The following is a 19,309-nucleotide window of genomic DNA, read 5'->3' as shown; positions in this document are numbered from 1 at the left end:
GTGCAGCTCACTGTGCTTAAACATTAATATCCCTCCTCATTTCACTCCTTTAGAATTTTGAGATCTGACTTAAGATGAATAATGAAGAAAATAAAAACCATAAAAGGCTTTTATCATATGAAATGTGATGCATTCATAGCATCCCCCGTACCCTGGTTTGTGCAGAAAGTGAATTTTAAGTGGATTGGCTGTCGAGAATGAAATTGCTGCAGGATCAGGTTCTTCTCCTACATCTAACATGTGTGCACCAGACACAACAATGGGCTTTTTCATTTTATTTATTATTTTAGTTTGTTTTTTTTTAACTAACCAATTTGGGGCGGCTGTGGCTCAGGAGGTAGAATGGCTCGTCCACCAATCAAGAGGTGGTTCTGATCCCCGGCTCTTTCAGTCTGCATGTCAAAGTGTCCTTGGGCAAGATACTGAAACCCAAATTGCTCCCGGTGGCTTTGCGATCAGTGTGTGTGTGTATGTGTGTGTGTGTGTGAATGGGTGAGTGAGCATTAGAAACATTGTAAAGCGCTTTGGATAAAAAGTGCTATATCGCTCCTAATGAGCAGGTTAGCACCTTGCATGGCACCCTTTGCCATCGGGGTATGAATGTGTGTGTGTGAATTGGTGAATGTTGACAAGTGTTGTAAAGCGCTTTCAGTGGTCGGTAGAGTACAAAGGCACTATGTAAATGCAGTCCATTTACCAATTTAAATTTTAATTAGATTTTTAATGCAGATCAGCTTGATCATGAGGTCAGATAATACCAGACACATTAGTAGAAATTAGAGCTAGGGAGAAAATTAAAGGTTGTTCATTGGCATCATAAAGACATTTTAATGTAAACAGAAAGCAATCAGTGTTTGTGTGTGTGTGTGTGTGGGTGGTGAACATGAAGGGGGGAGAACGAAAGAGAACATGAAGACAAAGGATTAAGCTTGTCACTTTTTGCTAATTAACTAAGTCATTTGGTACGAGCCAATAAAGATGGTTTTGGCGAGACCGTGCGATCCTCAGGCATCCTAACTAGAGAATTGGCTCGGTGCAGTTTAACTAGTGGCAGCCTCAAAGGCAGCGTGCTTTATTATTTATCACCCTGTGGAAAAGCACAATTCAGGAGCATTTTGACAGTTTTAATGACACGATTATACATTTAAAGGCCAGGCCAACCGTATGCACTGTTACAAATATGCTTTTTATTCGCTGACACATTTCTGACGAGCAGACTGTTATAGTTGGCCTGGGTTATAGCTTTGGATTATAATATTCACTTCTTATTTATCCAAGATTTAGTTAATACTGCTATAATTTTTTATGTGTGGAATATTTTGTACGTAATTTTTAATTTAATTTGATATACTTAATTGATCGCCCAATGGGGAGTCTCTCACTCAGGTTGCAGCACCAGTCAGTACAGCACAAATGGAGCAGGAAGGTGTGAAGTGCATACTCAAGGTTATTTTGGCAGCTTTACAATAGCCTCACAGTGGATGAAGCCCCACTCCTTCACTTAGTTTGAATTTTTTAATTCAAATGTCACATTTTATCTTTGTCAAATAGTACCATGTAAAACTTAAACACTTTGAAGGGAGAGAGGGCATACTAGAAAGTTTTTAAAGGGAAACTTCAGCATTTTGAACCTGGACCCTATTTTGTCATCTTTTTGTATAAGTGATTAATGGGGACAAGAATTTTTGAAATTGGTCCAATATTAATCAAGAGTCCTGGAGCCTGCAGCCGCTAAACGGGCTGCGATGTAATCCGACGGGGCAATAGCGACCCGCCAATGTATGTCCACCAAAAGAGCTTATTTTTGCCACTGACAGGCTCAGATTGTTATTATAAGTGTCTGACAACATTACAGAAAGAATTCCTACAGAGAAATTAATGTTTTTCTTTACCTTTCTCTTGATCCAGTCTGAAGTCTCGTTCTGAAATCTCGCAAGAGTTGAGCTGTTGGAGAGAGGTGTGCCGGGAGGAGTTTGATGTGTTGGAGTACAGAAAGCGTCTCCTAGTGTTATCTTGAAGATTTTCAAAGTGTTGGCTGTTTATTTATCTGATTTCAACAACAACTCAACTCTCGTGAGATTTCAGAATGAGACAAGCGAGACTTGGTTAGACACAATAACAAACAGACCGGATCAAGCGAAAGGTAAAGAAAAATGTTTTCCTTCTCTTTCCATAATGTTGTTAGACACTTATAATGACAATCTGAGCCTGTCAGTGGCAAAAACAAGCACTTTTAATGGGCGTACATTGACAGGGCGCAATTGCCCCATTGGATTACAGCCTGTTTACGGCTGCCAGCTGCAGCTCTCTCACTCAATGCTGGACCCATTTCAAAAACTGTTGTCCCCATTAGTCACTTAGACACAAAAAGATGGGAAAATAGGGTCCAGATTGAAAAAATACCAAAGTTTCCCTTAGACAGTCACTGTGGCCAGAATTATCCTTTAAATTCATGTATTAGTAGTAACACAGGTTAAAGTCTTTAAGGAGTGCAGGGATCAAAACAACATGAAGATAAGAGCTAATCTTATAACCCAAAGGTTCCGTCGTCACATGTTCATTCTGCTCTCCTCCAGGCACATTGAAATCATATATTCCAAATTTGACAAACTAGCATAATAGGAGAGTACCCCGCAACTAAAAGGTCACATTTGATCCCTCACCAGCCATCATCAACTAGACATTTTTCACCTTTTGAAGCAGACAGAAATCTCTTATGTGAAAATATATTGTTTGTCTGAGACAACTGGAACAGAGGGCTGTACTTTGTTTATAGCATACTAATTTTAAGCTTCTCTGTGTGGGTGCTACATGAGTACAATGCAAATGTATTTGTGCCTTTGAGTAAACAGCTGAAATTGAATTTCATATCAAATTTATAATAATGTTCTTGTGAAGAAAGTGACAATAATCTAATAATGTCCTGTTTTTCAGGTGATTTTGGAGTGGCCCACAGACCTAGCAATTAGCCCCATGGACAATTCGCTCTATGTCTTGGACAACAATATAGTGCTGCGCATCACAGAGAATGGTCAAGTGAGTATTGCAGCTGGCCGTCCTATCCATTGCCCATTAGCTGGACTGGAGCGTGGTGTGGCTGGTGGTCAAAGGGCGCAGTTAACCCCTCTAGAATCTGCTGTTTCCATTGCCATATCTTTCCATGGGGCCATCTACATAGCGGAGACAGATGAGAGAAAGATGAGCAGGATCCGGAAGGTTTCTGTGGATGGCGAGATAACGCATTTGGCCGGGTCTCCCTCCGACTGTGATTGCAAAAACGATGCCAACTGTGACTGTTACCAGACAGGGGACGGCTATGCCAAAGATGCAAGGCTCAATGCTCCGTCTTCTTTAGTGGCAGCTCCAGATGGAACACTCTATGTGGCAGACCTGGGCAACATCCGCATCCGGGCCATCTCTAGAAACGGGCCAATTTTGACTTCAGGCGTCAGTACATATGAGGTAGCTTCCCCTGATGCACAGGAGCTGTATATGTTTGACAGCAATGGCACCCACCAACACACTGCAAGCCTGCTCACTGGCGACTTGAAATACACTTTCAGCTACAGCACAGAGAACGACATCACAGCTGTTACCGACAGTAGTGGAAACACCTTGAGAATACGCAGAGACCCAAACCGCATGCCAGTGCGCATCGTCGCCCCTGACAACCAGGTGATCTGGCTCACTATGGGCACCAATGGTGGACTGAAAACTCTTACAGCTCAGAGCAAGGAGCTGGTGCTTCTTACTTACCATGGTAACAACGGCCTGCTGGCTACGAAGACATCAGAGATTGGCTGGACAACTTTCTATGAGTAAGTATAATAGAAATTGGCAAGATTATTCTGTGGAAATCTTTATATCACTTGCATAAGTCAGACTGATTTAGGTTGCAATTAATTTAGGGCTTCTGCATCTGGAACCTGCCCATGATACAAATTAAACACACCTCCTACTTTCTGCATACTAATACAAATTATGTAAACAAATTCACCTCACATTCTGGCATCTAAAGTATTGCCTGCTTCTCACAGATGAGGAGGCAGTATTAACAGGCTTACAGTTCTAAGATTTATGTTTTTTAGGTATGAGCTTGTCACCTACTACTGCACTGAGTTTGACACTGATATTAATGTTTGTTTTTAAATTTAAAGTAAAGCCTCAAGTTATGAGGTTCAAAGACAAATGTGTTTGCTATGTGTGTACTTGTATGTGCATAAATCTGAGTGCATTATTCCTTGTCTCATAGCTCAGCACAGGTTTACTCTATAATTGGTAACACACTTACCTGCAAACTGCTTTAGGGTGCACATTTAATTGAAGCCTAATTATAAAATTTGCCTTAGATCTGTAAAATAGCCTAGTTAGACTTCAATATCCATAAAGGATGCCACTTTTGACTTTTTTTAACTTGACTGAACCATGTGTATTCATGTTGTTTGTTATAGATGGCAGAAGAGGAGCAACAGAAATGTTGGTTAACATTAGCATGTTGTGTTAACATGCATAGATAGAAAAGTAAAGTTGAACAAAATTACCAACTAATGATTATATTTCATCATAATAATCCGCCTGCACTCTATCAGAATGACACTTTTTATTTTGGTAGCATGGCCTCTCAGTGATTGAATTTTTCTCCCCTGTGTAATTTGCTGTCATGTCACATTATGCCATGAATGATATCCTCACTATAACTAAAAAAGCAAAGCATTCAGTTGGGATTATAATGACACATCAATCATCCAAATAATTGAATTCATTACAAGTCTGTGTATTTTTTTATTTTTATATATAAAACCGATGGCTGAAGAGACGTTATTCACCCTTATCAAATATTTGGATTGTGCCTTTGGTTGATATAGACGCCCCTTCACTTATGTCATGAAAATTGAACATATAAAAAAGAGAAAGAAATGTGACATTTTAATTACAATAAAGTTGATGGTTTTACTCAACAAGAATAAAAGATCTGATAATTGAATGTACTGTAGCACTGAGAGCCCTCATATATATCACTGCTTTGTCATTTGATGATCTTTTTGTCAAACAGCTATGACAGTGAAGGACGGCTAATGAATGTGACGTTCCCCACTGGAATGGTGAATAACTTGTACACAGACATCTACAGCGCATTGACGGTGGACATTGAAAGCTCCCTAACAGAGGAGGAAATCAGCATCACCACGAATACCTCAACCATCCGTGCCTTCTACACTCTGGCTCAGGGTAAGGCCACACCGCTCATCCTCCCAACTCAGGTGGCTATTTTGTAAGCGGTTATTTGTCATTGTTTCAGAGGTCACCGGGGCAATGTTGAGTAAGCTTAAGTCATGTATCATTACAGCTCAGAGCGTCTGACAGATGACAGCGTAAATGATTACTCTCTCAGTGTGTGGGTATGGGGTGTCAGGGAAACACATCAACCTTGTGTCTAAACGGTTTCCACTCTCTGTATGGCCAGATGGTCTAGTTATTTCAGTGCATCATTCATGTTCATTCTTTTCATCTGGAAATGGTCTAATTTGAAATACTAAGTACTTTAAGCATAATTAAGTACAACCAATAATTACTTTGGGAGACTGTCAATAACATTAATTGCAGCATGTAATTACCTATTCCTCTGTTCTAAGTTCTGCTTTTCGTTCACTATCAACAGACCAATGTAGAAGTAGCTATCAAGTGGGCTTTGACAACTCACTGCGGATTACTTATGCCAACGGGATGGACACCCACTACCAGACAGAGCCCCACATCCTGGCAGGTGCTGCCAACCCGACTGTAGCCAGACGCAACATGAGCTTGCCAGGGGAGAGTGGGCAAAACTTGGTTGAGTGGCGCTTCCGCAAAGAACAAGCCAGAGGGAAAGTCATTGTGTTTGGACGCAAGCTTAGGGTATGTTGGACAGTTTTTTCTTCTTTTTTTTTCTCATGTCACATATAAATGATCAGTGTCCCATGCATATAAAAGTGAATATTTTCTGTGGCCTTACAAAAAAGAGCATAGCAGTGATAAAATTAAGGTTAGAGATTTGATAACCCACCCAAGATCCTGTGATAAAATAAGTCTAACTGCCCCCAAAATTACAGATGTTATTTTATATCTGTGGCTGTGTCACTGTCCTTAATCTAACCTTGCAAAAATATTTCTGCAATTCTTTTTCCTATTGTAATTTATGAGTCACATCAACCTTTAGTTCCTGAAATGAGGGCTTATCAATATTCTATTACTGTACATAAGTCCACCTCCTCTTATTCCTCCTTAGAATCTTAGACTCTCAGATCTATGATTTATGGTACTTCATGAACTTAACTTGGGTGGTTACTTTGCCTCACAGTAATTTTCGTCTCTACTAAATTTAGGAGGTTGTGATTTAAGTGTACCTGAACAATCACCAGAGTGTCTCTCAGTTTAATGAGCCTCGGGAAGGGGGTGTTAATCTCTGTGACAACTGTAGTGAAAATCTTCCTGAATACAGTTTAAAGAGCCAACCAGACAAAGAACATTAGAACTGATATCAAATTCAATAAGTTCTTCTTGATATTGTACTATCGTGTAATCTATGTGCATGGATTCTATTCATTATTTTTAAGTATTATCCAATAATTATTATTATCACTAGTAGTAGTGGTAGTAGTAGTTGTGGTTTTATGTCTTTACACCTTCTTAAATCAAATCCTTGCCACAGGTGAATGGACGGAACATTCTTTCAGTCGATTATGATCGCACCCTGAGGACAGAGAAGATTTATGACGACCACAGGAAATTCCTCTTAAAGATTATATACGACACAGCAGGCCACCCAGTGCTCTGGATGCCCAGCAGTAAGCTACTGCCGGTTAATGTGAGCCGCACTAGCAGCGGGCAAATCAGTGCCCTGCAGAGAGGCCCCACCACTGAGAAACTCGGGTATGATAGCCAAGGCCGACTGGTATCCAGAGTGTTTGCTGATGGGAAGATATGGAGTTACACCTACCTGGACCAGGTGAGAAGATAACGCATCCAGAGGAAGCAATATGTAAGGGTTAATGTACAGCGAGCAGGTCGTTATTGTGAAATGAACCCCAACAGGGTGATGCAGGACCCCGACGTGAAGCAGAGGTGCCTTGAATCACCCTGGAGGGGTTCATTTCACAATAATGACCTGCTTGCTGTACATCATCCCACTTATTACATGACTATTTAGTCATCAAAGAAATCAATAATTTTACATAAAATATTGATTCAAAAATGATTTTATTGATTTATAAATGATTATATTGCTTCCACTTAGATTCTACGGTTTGAACTGCTTATAACTTATAATTTATTTTAAACTGAACATTTCCATTGATGGTGAAGTGAGACAAGGTGAATGGGACTTCTTTAGGAATATTGATGTTGACATTTCTGTTCTCATTCATCTCTAAGTTTCCTTCTTGCCTGGGCTTTGCAGTTGACACACCTGAACCACAATTGTTACTAATGTTACAACTGGTAACAATATCACTATTGTCACTACCACTTAATTTAGTATGTATAGAAAGGCAACTAGGAGAGGCGCTCACCAGATCTGCTGCCCTTGCCTGGATTGGAGGACAGGATATTGCTCTGCCCTTTCTGTAATGGTTGGAGACCAGTAGTTTTTTTGCCACAGGGTGTCACAAATTAGCTGCAGTTGGTAATTTTACCAGACTTCTTTCTGCAGACTGATATAATAAAACATGATCCTCCAGAGTCTCAGAACTGCCTCCATCGAAACGGTCATAGCAGCGGTCTCCTATTCAGAAATAACAGACCGTAGAATGCCGTAATTGACCAATCAGAATCAAGAATTCAACAAAGCGTTTAGTAAGTAAGATATATTGTACAGCAGGGTAGTCATTATCGCTACTAGATGAATCAAGACCCTGACATGAAACAGAGGTCTCCCTGGGGAGGCTTATTTCACAATAATCATCAGCTCCATGTGCATAATTCTGCTTATTACAAAGGCACTAAGCAAACATAGTAATCATTTTACACTAACTGCAGATTTAAACCATTCTTTTATGTGAAAAAAAAAGAAAATTCAACCTGGGTTATCCAACTGCTCTTCTGTAATTGGGATAACCAAAGATGCAAGGCTCAAAATGGTTTGAACAGTGGTGATATTGACCATATCTGCCCCAGTAACATATTTCTTGCCTTTCTGTTTGCTGAAGTAACTCAAAATGCATTGCAAAAATGTATTCAGTACATGTGTAATACAGTATACAATATACTCTTGAAATCACTGACTGTGTAAATCTTAGGACAGACCTAAAGACTAGCAGTGTTAAGTACTGCTGCATGTAATCTTGGATTATGTATTCTGTTTGTATTTTAAAGCATACACTGTGTGTATACTTTAATGAGGACCAGATGAAAATTAGCTTTGGTAACATTTATGTTTAATACTGTACATAGTCCCTTACAAATAAAATATGTCCATAAATAGCTGAAACCTACAAAGACTGGACACCTAATGACAGTTTCTACCAACATACAGATTTTTTTTAATCTTAGCAGCCGAAGAGGAGGTAAAATTGAATGACTGAGTAAAAACAGAGACAACATACTGGGCAAGTAGCAGGCTATGAGTATAGCTATAGTATAGCTTTGATTTTTTTTTTAATTATAGAAATTTACTTCCTTGCTAAATAACTAAGTCAACACTGTTGCAAAATTATATACATAATATATATGGCACATGTATACCACACAAACATTAAAAAATAGGGATCTACTATATAACATTTTGATCAGAAATGATCAAAACTGGCAGGTCTTCTGATATGTCCCCTCTGCTGTTACAGCATGTCAAACAACAAAAGAATACCGTGCTGCTATATTACTCTCTCCATCTCTTCCACATAAATATTCTTTAGTTGTCTTGCAGAGTATAGTTAAGACTGCACAGTGAAGCTCAGCTATAAAAAAAACATGCAGAGATTTCTTCAGCGACTCCTGGCCTCATCCTTTCATTGCGTGACCTGCAGAGGCCATGTCAACACTCTGACATAAGGAACACAGAGAGCTCAGGGAGCACAGGGAACCTCAATATAGCTACGGATGACTGAGCATGACATTTTAACAGAAAGGGTGGTAAACCTTTGCAAGACTTCCTACACTCTGAACTGCACACACTGTAAATTAATTAAACTAGTCTCTGTTGGTATGAGGAATAACAAGTAAATATTTATTATGTCTGATACATGTGTATGTAAACTGTACTAGACAATTGTTAACAAATGAACTTTTTCAAAATAATATGCTATACTGTTTTGTACACCAGCATGCTTATGACAGCACTTCTTATAATTTTGTACATTCTGCATTAACAGACGAGTCCATGTGCAGTGTAGTTGGTAGCTACTGTCTCACAACAGTGATAGCTGGTACAAGCTAGTGCATTTTTCATATACCCTGTTTCTCCCTTTCTCAAGACAGGAAATTTCTACTCAGTCAACCTGCACCCACTCTGCTTGGCATTACACACATATTATGCATTAAATATTATGCAACTCAAGAAAACATTTGCTATTTTTCTCTTTTCCCTGCAGTCCATGGTTCTCCTGCTCCATAGTCAGCGCCAGTACATATTTGATTTCGACTCCCTGGACCGGCTTTCTGCTGTCACCATGCCAAGCGTAGCCCGCTACACCATGCAGACCATTCGTTCAGTGGGTTACTACAGGAACCTTTATCATCCCCCAGAGAGCAACGCCTCGGTAGCTGTGGACTACAGTGAAGACGGCCTCCTACTGAGAGTATCTCACCTCGGCACAGGCCGTAGAGTCCTGTACAGGTACCGCCGGCAGAACAAACTGTCAGAGATCCTGTATGACAGCACAAGGGTCAGCTTCACCTATGACGAGACAGCAGGTGTGCTGAAGACCGTTAACTTGCAGAATGAAGGTTTTATCTGCACCATCCGTTACCGCCAAGTGGGTCCCCTGGTGGACCGGCAGATTTTCCGCTTCAGTGAGGATGGCATGGTCAATGCACGTTTTGATTACACTTATGACAGCAGCCTGCGTGTCACCAGCGTGCAAGGCGTCATCAATGAAACGCCACTTCCCATTGACCTATACCAGTTCGATGACATCTCAGGAAAAGTTGAGCAATTTGGAAAGTTTGGGGTTATCTACTATGATATAAATCAGATCATATCCACTGCAGTCATGACCTACACCAAGCACTTTGATGCACATGGACGCATCAAGGAGATCCAGTATGAGATATTTCGCTCACTCATGTATTGGATCACTTTCCAGTACGATGATGTGGGCCGAGTAACCAAGCGAGAGATCAAGATCGGCCCCTTTGCCAACACCACCAAGTACAGCTACGAGTATGACGTGGATGGCCAGCTCCAGAATGTATACTTGAATGATAAAGTGATGTGGCGCTATACATATGATCTTAATGGAAATCTGCACCTGCTGAACGCAGGAAACAGTGCCAGACTTCTTCCTTTGCGCTATGATTTGAGAGACCGCATAACCCGTCTTGGTGACATCCAATACAGAATGGACGAAGATGGTTTCCTCCGTCAGAGGGGAGCAGAAATCTTTGAGTACAACTCCAAAGGACTCTTGGTGCGGGTATACAGCAAGAGCAGCGGCTGGACAATTCAATATCGTTATGATGGACTCGGTCGCAGAGTGTCCACCAAGACGAGCTTAGGCCAACACCTGCAGTACTTCTACGCAGACCTGAGTTACCCAGCCAGGATTACACATGTATACAACCACTCCAGTTCAGAGATCACCTCATTCTACTATGACCTCCAAGGCCACCTGTTTGCTATGGAGATCAGCAGTGGGGAAGAGTTCTACATCGCCTGTGATAACACTGGCACACCTCTGGCCATCTTCACCAGCAACGGCCTCCTGGTCAAACAACTTCAGTACACGGCGTACGGTGAGATCTATTTTGACTCAAACCCAGACTTTCAGCTTGTGCTCGGGTTTCATGGAGGACTGTACGACCCCCTTACCAAACTGCTGCACTTCGGGGAGAAGGATTATGATATCATGTCTGGGAGGTGGACTGTTCCAGATGTCTCTACTTGGAAAAATGTTGGCAAAGAGCCAGCTCCTTTTAATTTATATATGTTCAGAAATAACAACCCCATCAGCAAAGTCCATGAAGTCAGAGAATATGTTGCAGGTAAGAGACATTGCAGTTGAAGCTGCTGCTATTATTGACAATGATTAGTATTGATTATAGAAAACAATTACTTTACAATTATTCTGCCAAATATTTTCTCTATCAATCATTTTGTCAGTAAATTGCCAGCAAATAGTTGAAAATGCCTGTAATTTCCAAGAGCCCAAGGTGGCATATCCACATTTCTTGTTTATCTGACAATTAGTCTAAAACCCCAAAACATTCAATTTACTATCATATATGACAAAGAAAAGAAGCACATCTGCACATTTAAGGAACTGGAATCAGCGAATGTTTGGCATTTCTGCTTAAAAAATATTTAAAAATTTTAAATATTACAATTAATAAGTTCTCAAAATTGTTTCCAATTCCATCAATCATCTAATCTATAAAATTAGAATTAAATTTGGTTTATTTTGGAATACTTAACAAGTTAAAACTTTTTACTTAAATTCTCAGTGTTCAGTATTCAAGGAATTGTTCCAAAGCCCACAATTTAAATGTATTTGACTCAATATACATTATACACAACTTTCTCAAAAATAAAGTCTTCTGGGGGAAAAAAAAAGTTGAGGTAAAGTGCTATGGTATTCATGTTGTAATTTTAAACTTTCTGTCTTTGATTTATTTTTCTTTTACAGATGTGAACAGCTGGCTTGTAACCTTTGGCTTTCATCTTCACAACACCATTCCTGGGTTTCCAGTTCCAAAGTTTGACTTAAGCATGCCATCTTACGAACTGAGGAAGAGTCAGCTCTGGGATGATCTGCCGGTTGGTTAAATTAATATCTGTCATGCATACTGAACACAAGATTACTGAATAGCAAAAGAACAACTATTATACTGCTCTAGCCAACAGATGATATGCTTTTGATAGTGTAGGGGAACAGACGGGCAACAAAAAATAACTTTGTTTTTTCCATTGTTTTCCTTTTGAAGTAGTATTTTGAAGCTAACATCTCTTAATTGGATTGCTATGCATTTCATAGAATATCAATTTTAATTGGGCTGTATTTGCATAATAATACGCATAATGAGCACAAAGTGCACTGTTTTATTGCTTCAGTTGAACACATTTTAACACTAACTTTATACGTAATACTGTGGTGTCGCTACTGTTAAAACAATATTTTGAAGCCATTTATGCTAGGCTTCTTTGGTTTAAGGCCTTAACACAAACCGTGTTGCTGTAAAATCGTGTGGGATATATCTACTTTTGGCTTGAGAACACAGCTTGAAAACACCATTATCTTAGACGGGGATGGAAAACTCTCTGAAGCAGAGCAGTAGCTGGTTCTAAATGGCCTGGAGAGCCAGGTTCTGCCATGTTAAGGCGTTAACGTTTCACTGCACTTTTCCTACAGTCTATCTCTGGGGTCCAGCAGGAAGTAACCAGACAAGCACATTCTCTCTTGTCATTCGAGCGGCTGCCAGAAGTCCATCTTAGTCGAGGTCGCAGAGGTGAAAAGTCTTGGCTGTGGTTCTCAGCGGCCATGTCTCCCATTGGAAGAGCCGTTATGTTTGCCATCTACAAGGGCAGCGTCCACACTCACACACTTAATGTGGCCAGTGAGGACTGTATTAAAGTTGCAACAATCCTCAACAATGCCTTTTACTTGGAAGACCTCCACTTCACCATAGAGGGGCGGGACACACACTACTTTGTAAAACCAGGCCTTCCAGATGCCGACCTTGCTGCGTTACACCTCACTAGTGGACACAAAACTCTGGAGAACGGTGTCAATGTGACTGTTTCCCAGTCCACCACAGTCATGGATAGTCGGACTCGCCGTTTCGCAGATGTGGAGATTCGTGCTGGCGCTTTAGCTCTTCATATTCGCTATGGATCCACAGTGGACGAGGAGAAAGCACGGGTTGTTGAACTCGCTCGTCAGCGTGCCCTGGCGGGTGCATGGGCAAGAGAGCAGCAGCGCGTGCGTGATGGTGAGGAGGGGGTCCGCCCATGGACAGAAGGGGAGAAGAGGCAGCTTCTGAGTAGTGGAAAAGTTTTGGGGTACGATGGATACTATGTGCTTTCCATCGAGCAGTACCCGGAATTAGCAGACAGTGCTAATAACATCCACTTTCTTCGGCAAAGTGAAATCGGGAAAAGGTAACAATACGAGGTGCATTTTCTGCCAAAGAGACTTAATTTTGGTAGAGACGTACTAGTGGACAAAATGACAAGCAACTGTAATCAAAGGTTGCTGATATGTACCCCGAGTGTTGATGTGTTTTTGTAAAGAAAAAAAAAAAGAAGAAAAAAATACAAACGGGTCAAAAGCAATGCTGTGCATTGTGACCTAGGGACTACAGAGTAAATGTATAACTACACCAAGCCTTAACATGGCAATTACAGGTCAGTTCCTCTGTAGCACAACAAGCCTTTTGGACTCTGGACTCTGAAACAGAGGAATAGTAGTGTCTTTGAGGAAACAGTGAGCTCATTTAGGTGTTTTATGTTTGTTTTCATCAAGAAAAGTCTGGCTTAACAGAAAGTATTATAAGAGCAAAGGAAATGTTTACATTATGCATATCTGCACTTCTCTAGAAGTACGGGGCTCATGAGTTCACACTCCTAGAGCATGCAGTGTACTTGAGCAAATGTTTGTTTTTAAAATCAGACTTCTGAAGTTAGAGATATCCTCACCAAACAACCACTATGTATACGAGATTTAGCACTGTAAACATCAAAAACATCAAAATGTCTTATTCTCTTTGAGATGCTTTGAAACAGAAAAAAAGAAACAGTTTCCATGTTTAAATACCCAATATTCATTGTGAAAAAAAAAGACAGTAAAGGTATGAAGAACTCTGTCGGGGGGAAAAGGCACAGGCGTGTCTTGGATAGCACAGGGACACCATGTTTTGTAAATTATGCAAGAGTTTTATGGCGTTTTTTAAATGAAACTGAATAAATGTCTGTACTAGTCATATTAAGAGTAATTTATGTTGTGTTTATACATAAATAAAGTCCAGCTGGTTTTGATTTTTTAATTTTCTTTAATTTTTCAGACATGCATTTTTTTTATTTTTTTTTAAGTTACGTTCCTCCTAATATGGCTAATATGGGGCTTCTTCACAATGCTCTGTTTACGTGAGAAGTAAATAACAGAAACATGTGCATGTAGTGACAAGTATATACAAGTGGTGATGTATCTATAACATGCAGTCAACTATTATTTCCACTAAATTTAATGTTTATCAGGCATAATGCCTTTTGACCTGGCTTCCTGTCCAATGAATATTTCATCAACACAAATATTTTATGAACCCATCTCACATAAACAAGGTTACAGTGGATCCAAATATAGATCACATCCATGTTCTCGGTAGGTATAATTTTTTTTGAATGTTAAATGCACTCATGGATTAAAATGATATTGGGGTTCTTTTCGGTGTGTTGTTTTTTTAAGAATTGGATAAAGTTGTGCCTTTTTTTGTTTTCAATGACAAACCAACTGTTCAGTTTTAAAATGAGTATGAGTAGTGAGAAAATGCATTGAGAGACAGGCTACTCAGACACTTATTTGGATATCATCAACGCTTCAATATTGATATGTATGCATAGCTTAAGTATTCCAAAGAAATATCAAAATCACAAATTACATTAATGATTAAAAAGAATCCTCTGAGATACAAGGCGAGAGAAGACAAATGCAGCATTACTTTGAAGTTAGAATAAATTAAACCCTAGCAGAAGAAATTAACAAATGCGTCTAACCTGATTTTTATAATTTTTCCTAATTTTTGAAATTACATTTGGGTTGTGATCAGCTTTCCCACACTCATGTTAACAGTTATGCATCAAAGCACAGAGTAGTTCTGATGACTGAATACATAATTCTGAAAACAAGCCCTACATATGAAACTGATTTCTTTTTCATAAACTTCAAACAGCATTTCAAGCCAAATGGGAGCTGAATATTCTTTGCTTCTTTGCTCAAAGGTTGCTTTATACTGTTGTATTTGACCTCCTCTTTGCTGCTCCAGCATCTCACAGATTCTTTATATGGTTTCTGAAATTTAAAAATGTTTTGTGACATATAGAGTTCAACAAAGCTGCTTCTCAAACACATGCCTTCAAAGTTCTCATCAGGCTCCCTTAGGGTATGCCACCACCCTCACCATCAACCTATAAGGAAATGTATTAATAAGATCCCCTGTGAGCCATTGTCTATTGTTCCTTCTTTCTGAAATTACAGTGAATTTCTACGAACCACCATTTGTTTTGATATACCCGTACAAAGAGTTTCAAACCCCACCAAACCCCTACTGAAAAATCTTTAAATATAAACTCAGCTCTGACTAATATGAAGCGTTCAAAACTCTCGTTCTCTGATGCTCCCTAGTGGTACAAAGTGCATAGTTCAGAAAGTCATCCAGCTGACTGTCTATCTACATATCATGTAGTAGTGCGCTTATTATAACAGCAGGCATCACTGTATTGTCAGAGAGTTCAGAACATATTGCTTTTCATTATAAGATCAAATTATTTGCATGCATTGTGGTGGTTGATGAGCCAGATGTTAGGGAAAAAAGACCAAAACTCTAACTTCTGGATACTCCAGGTTAATTTAAAGAGATATCGAATGGAATAGATGAACCAGTGATATTATAATGATCCATAGTACTGCTGCAGTATCACACTGTGACCACAGTAGGCAGTGCCAAAGCAACAGTGCGGCACAGCACTATGCAGTGCAACTAGATCCACTTCAAAGGCTTATATAAAAGAGATGGCACGACTTTGCAAGAACATCAAAGACCCAAACGGATCATGCAATAACCACATCAGAGCGATGGAAAATATGAGGCATGTTTTATAATTCAATCGAGCCTCATTTGCATATGCACGTAACACAAAAGGTAGCCATATGTAATTCACACTACTGAACATGAAATAATTTAGCCATCTATATGTGCTAACAATCAAAACTTAAAGTCTAATAAGGAAGCAATTCATTGCATATGATGCTTGAGTCTGACATCATTTAAGTGGTTGATTTTGACCTTTGGGGCACCACAATGACTTCATGTCAAAATGAAATTGAAATGAAACCTTATCTATATATCCATGTAACTTAAATTTTGCATACAGGTTCATGTCTGGTGGATGTAGGGGTTTAGAAAACAAAGATTTGACTCCAGTTCTTTTTTTTTCTTAAAGCAGGCCTACTCAAATTCAGTTACAGCTGAGAGTAAGGAAAGCTATGATAATTTAAAGTGAAGCTGAATTTACAGTAGTAATACTGCAATCATTGATGTGATATTAGAAATGTGCGACCAAGTGCATCAAACGAGCTGATTAGATAATTATGAACACATGAAATAGTCAACAGATTGAGCTCTCTAATGAGCTTCTAGGAAATAGAATAGCGGTGTGTAGTTGACTGCTTCTCCAAGGACATCACAAATTTTAAATCTAAACATACATTTTACTCCTGTGATGGTATACATTACAAGTAATATCTTATGTTACCTCTGACTTACACTACATCTTCCTTTTGTGCCAAACAGTGTCATTAGATTTTCACAAGCACACAAGGTGATAGTGCTCATTACTGCATCTACGTAGCCTCATAAATTTAATTTTAGAGGTGTAACAGAGAGCCAAAATACATCTCACTTTATTAGAACAATTTCCTTGCAAGATTTCCAAAATATATACAGTTTAAATTTAACCAGGGCCGAGTTAAACTTTCACCTATGTAGGAGAAAAACGTTTCTCAAATTACAGCAAATACAACACGGATGAAATATATTTAAAATTTAAAACAATTCATACAATTTCCAAACCCACAAACTACAGTAATCTGTTCTTAATTCTATTCAGTTTTGGAACTGAAAGTGTTGCATATTATGATATAATAAAGAAAAGAAAATCTATCTGCAGATTGCTGTGCATGCAGGTGAAGAAATTCACAAACTGCTGAAATTTTCTTCAAACACAATGACCATATCAGAAATATGGAAATCCAGAGGGGCTAACAGGTTTTGTTTTCTTCTGATCACAGATTAATTATTATATAATCTCAATATAACAAGCTTTGTTGGTGGTCAAATGTTGTGATCATACAGTTACAAAATAATAATATACATAACCTAATCTATCTTATGATCATTATATAGATGTTGTCACTCTCACTGATGTTATTTCAGCCTTGTGTAGCAGTAAACAATGATCCCTGTAATACTCCTAAATGATAGTGTGTAAGTAGTTATTTACCACAGCCTTGGGTGCCTAAATGCATAAGTCATTACAATGTGTATACAATATTTTTGTAATATAGGTATTAACAGTTAGCCTGCAATATAGTGACTTCAGGCTAAACATTAACATTCATTAATCTGTTGAGATATTTCCAAGACAGTGCTAAAAATAATAAAATGCATATAATAAATAGCTAAAAGTTATGTGCAAAATTATTTGAAAGGCAAGGTCAATAAAGTGTACACTGTTGTAGTGCAAAAATAAACATTTTATTATTTGAGTAGATGTCATTTCTATTGATTATATCTGATCATTAAATCAGAATCTTGAAATATTTTATCTAAATATTGACTGATTTAATGCTCACACTAAGATAGGTTTTTAGGTTAGGTTTTTCCCAAATAAGGGAACTGTTACATTATAGGATAATTTCCTTTGTCATAATTATTGATTATAGACTGGCTGGAACACACAAGTGGTACAGGAAAGTGTAACAGGCAATACTTCCTATTATTATTACTATATTTAGTTTGTTTTTGTCAGATTTTGCATCACTTTTGTGATAAATAAATTGTATATCTTTAGGGTACGCTCTTAAAATGATGGTTTGAGAGTATAGGAAGAACTGGGATGGCTGACACTTAACAAACACCTACTGCGGGAAACTACATGTGCTCTCTCGTTCAAGGACAAAGATTTGGAAAGAGGAAAACAGTTTCATTGCCGTTTTACATGGCAGTAAGGCACGTTGAAAAACACACCCTATCCCTGCTTTCTTTTAATCAGTGACTCACTCAGACCTTGGAGATAATGTGTAATGACACATGTGTCTTATCAGTGAGAAGGACAGCTCTGTTAAGGATTCACTGCGTTACACTGACAGGCTCATCTCATCTCAAGCATCTCATCCACCATGTCCCCCTCTCACTAGCATGCCATTCATCCCGGCTAAACGGGAACAAGAACAAAGCATTTTGGGGCTGCTTCTGCTCTTCTTGTTCAGTCTGCAGGCTCGTATTGCTAGGCTTGTGCCCAATTCAGAAATAGCTGCTTGTTATCATCCCTCTGATCTTCTGAGGACAGTTGTACAGGCCGTTAGAACTCTACTTGAGAAGTCTACAAAGAGTGCGGGTGGAAAACAAGGGAGTTAATGATCTTGGAGAGATTTAGAGAGAGTGGACTGTCGATTCTGAGTCTAACTGTGTTAACTGTTGTTCAAAAAGAACAACTTGTTGTGATTGACGGTGTGTTGTGGTGTGGTTTGGGGTGGTAGGGAGGGATGAGTCTGTCAATACTGCCAACCAATATGGCCTAATGTAAATGAAAACAAAACAAATATTTCCCATGAACTGTGTATGAGAACTGATAATACACACCTAAATGGGGACGACACTTTCAGATCCCAACAAGCATTGGATGGTCATCCTCTCCGGCTGTTGAGGTACGTATTTCTGATTTGTCCAATTCACAGGAAGAAACACAAACATAAGCTCCATGTACTTTCTCTAGGAACACATTATGTACAATCCACACTCCCACGAAAACCTTGAAACCACACATCTCAAATGTTGTTCACTGCGGTGAATATAACATTAACTAAATTGCAAATATTTACAAATGAGTCCAATGACCCGGAGGGCACTGTGATACGGTTTGGAAGAGCTTAACACAGATGGACTCCAACTTGCATTTATGACTCTTTGTTTATGCTCTTGTGACGGGTAAAGATTGTCATTTCTTAATAAAAAATTACAATAATATCAACACAGTTAATGTAATATAGTCCATTTAACTGACAGTTATTCTTTGAGCACCTTATAATATAATAAGGGGATGTATTTTTAGTATAAATAGGAATTTAAAAAAAGCATTTATATTTATTGTTTAGGAAACTTTCATGGTAAAATATAAAAGATAAAG

The 19,309-nt window shown here is 38.9% G+C and overlaps 1 protein-coding gene across 4 annotated transcripts in view; it reads left to right on the top strand.

Moving 5' to 3' along the window:
• Positions 1-13,911, top strand: part of si:dkey-237h12.3 (teneurin-3) — a 143,112-nt gene extending 129,201 nt beyond the window's left edge. For all 4 annotated transcript variants that reach the window (XM_044363711.1, XM_044363710.1, XM_044363709.1 and 1 more), the window contains 7 exons: positions 2,935-3,818; positions 5,054-5,229; positions 5,660-5,895; positions 6,689-6,985; positions 9,564-11,175; positions 11,817-11,947; positions 12,540-13,911. In XM_044363711.1, coding sequence (XP_044219646.1) covers positions 2,935-3,818; positions 5,054-5,229; positions 5,660-5,895; positions 6,689-6,985; positions 9,564-11,175; positions 11,817-11,947; positions 12,540-13,292 — 4,089 coding nt within the window. In that variant the 3' untranslated portion in view covers positions 13,293-13,911. The remainder of the gene's footprint in view (positions 1-2,934; positions 3,819-5,053; positions 5,230-5,659; positions 5,896-6,688; positions 6,986-9,563; positions 11,176-11,816; positions 11,948-12,539) is intronic.
• The last annotated feature ends 5,398 nt before the right edge of the window (positions 13,912-19,309 follow it).

This window comes from Thunnus albacares, chromosome 10 (genome assembly GCF_914725855.1).
Source record: "Thunnus albacares chromosome 10, fThuAlb1.1, whole genome shotgun sequence".
Classification (NCBI taxonomy): domain Eukaryota; kingdom Metazoa; phylum Chordata; class Actinopteri; order Scombriformes; family Scombridae; genus Thunnus; species Thunnus albacares.
Note: the sequence above shows the minus strand (reverse complement) of the source record. Positions and strands in the feature narration are given on the sequence as shown.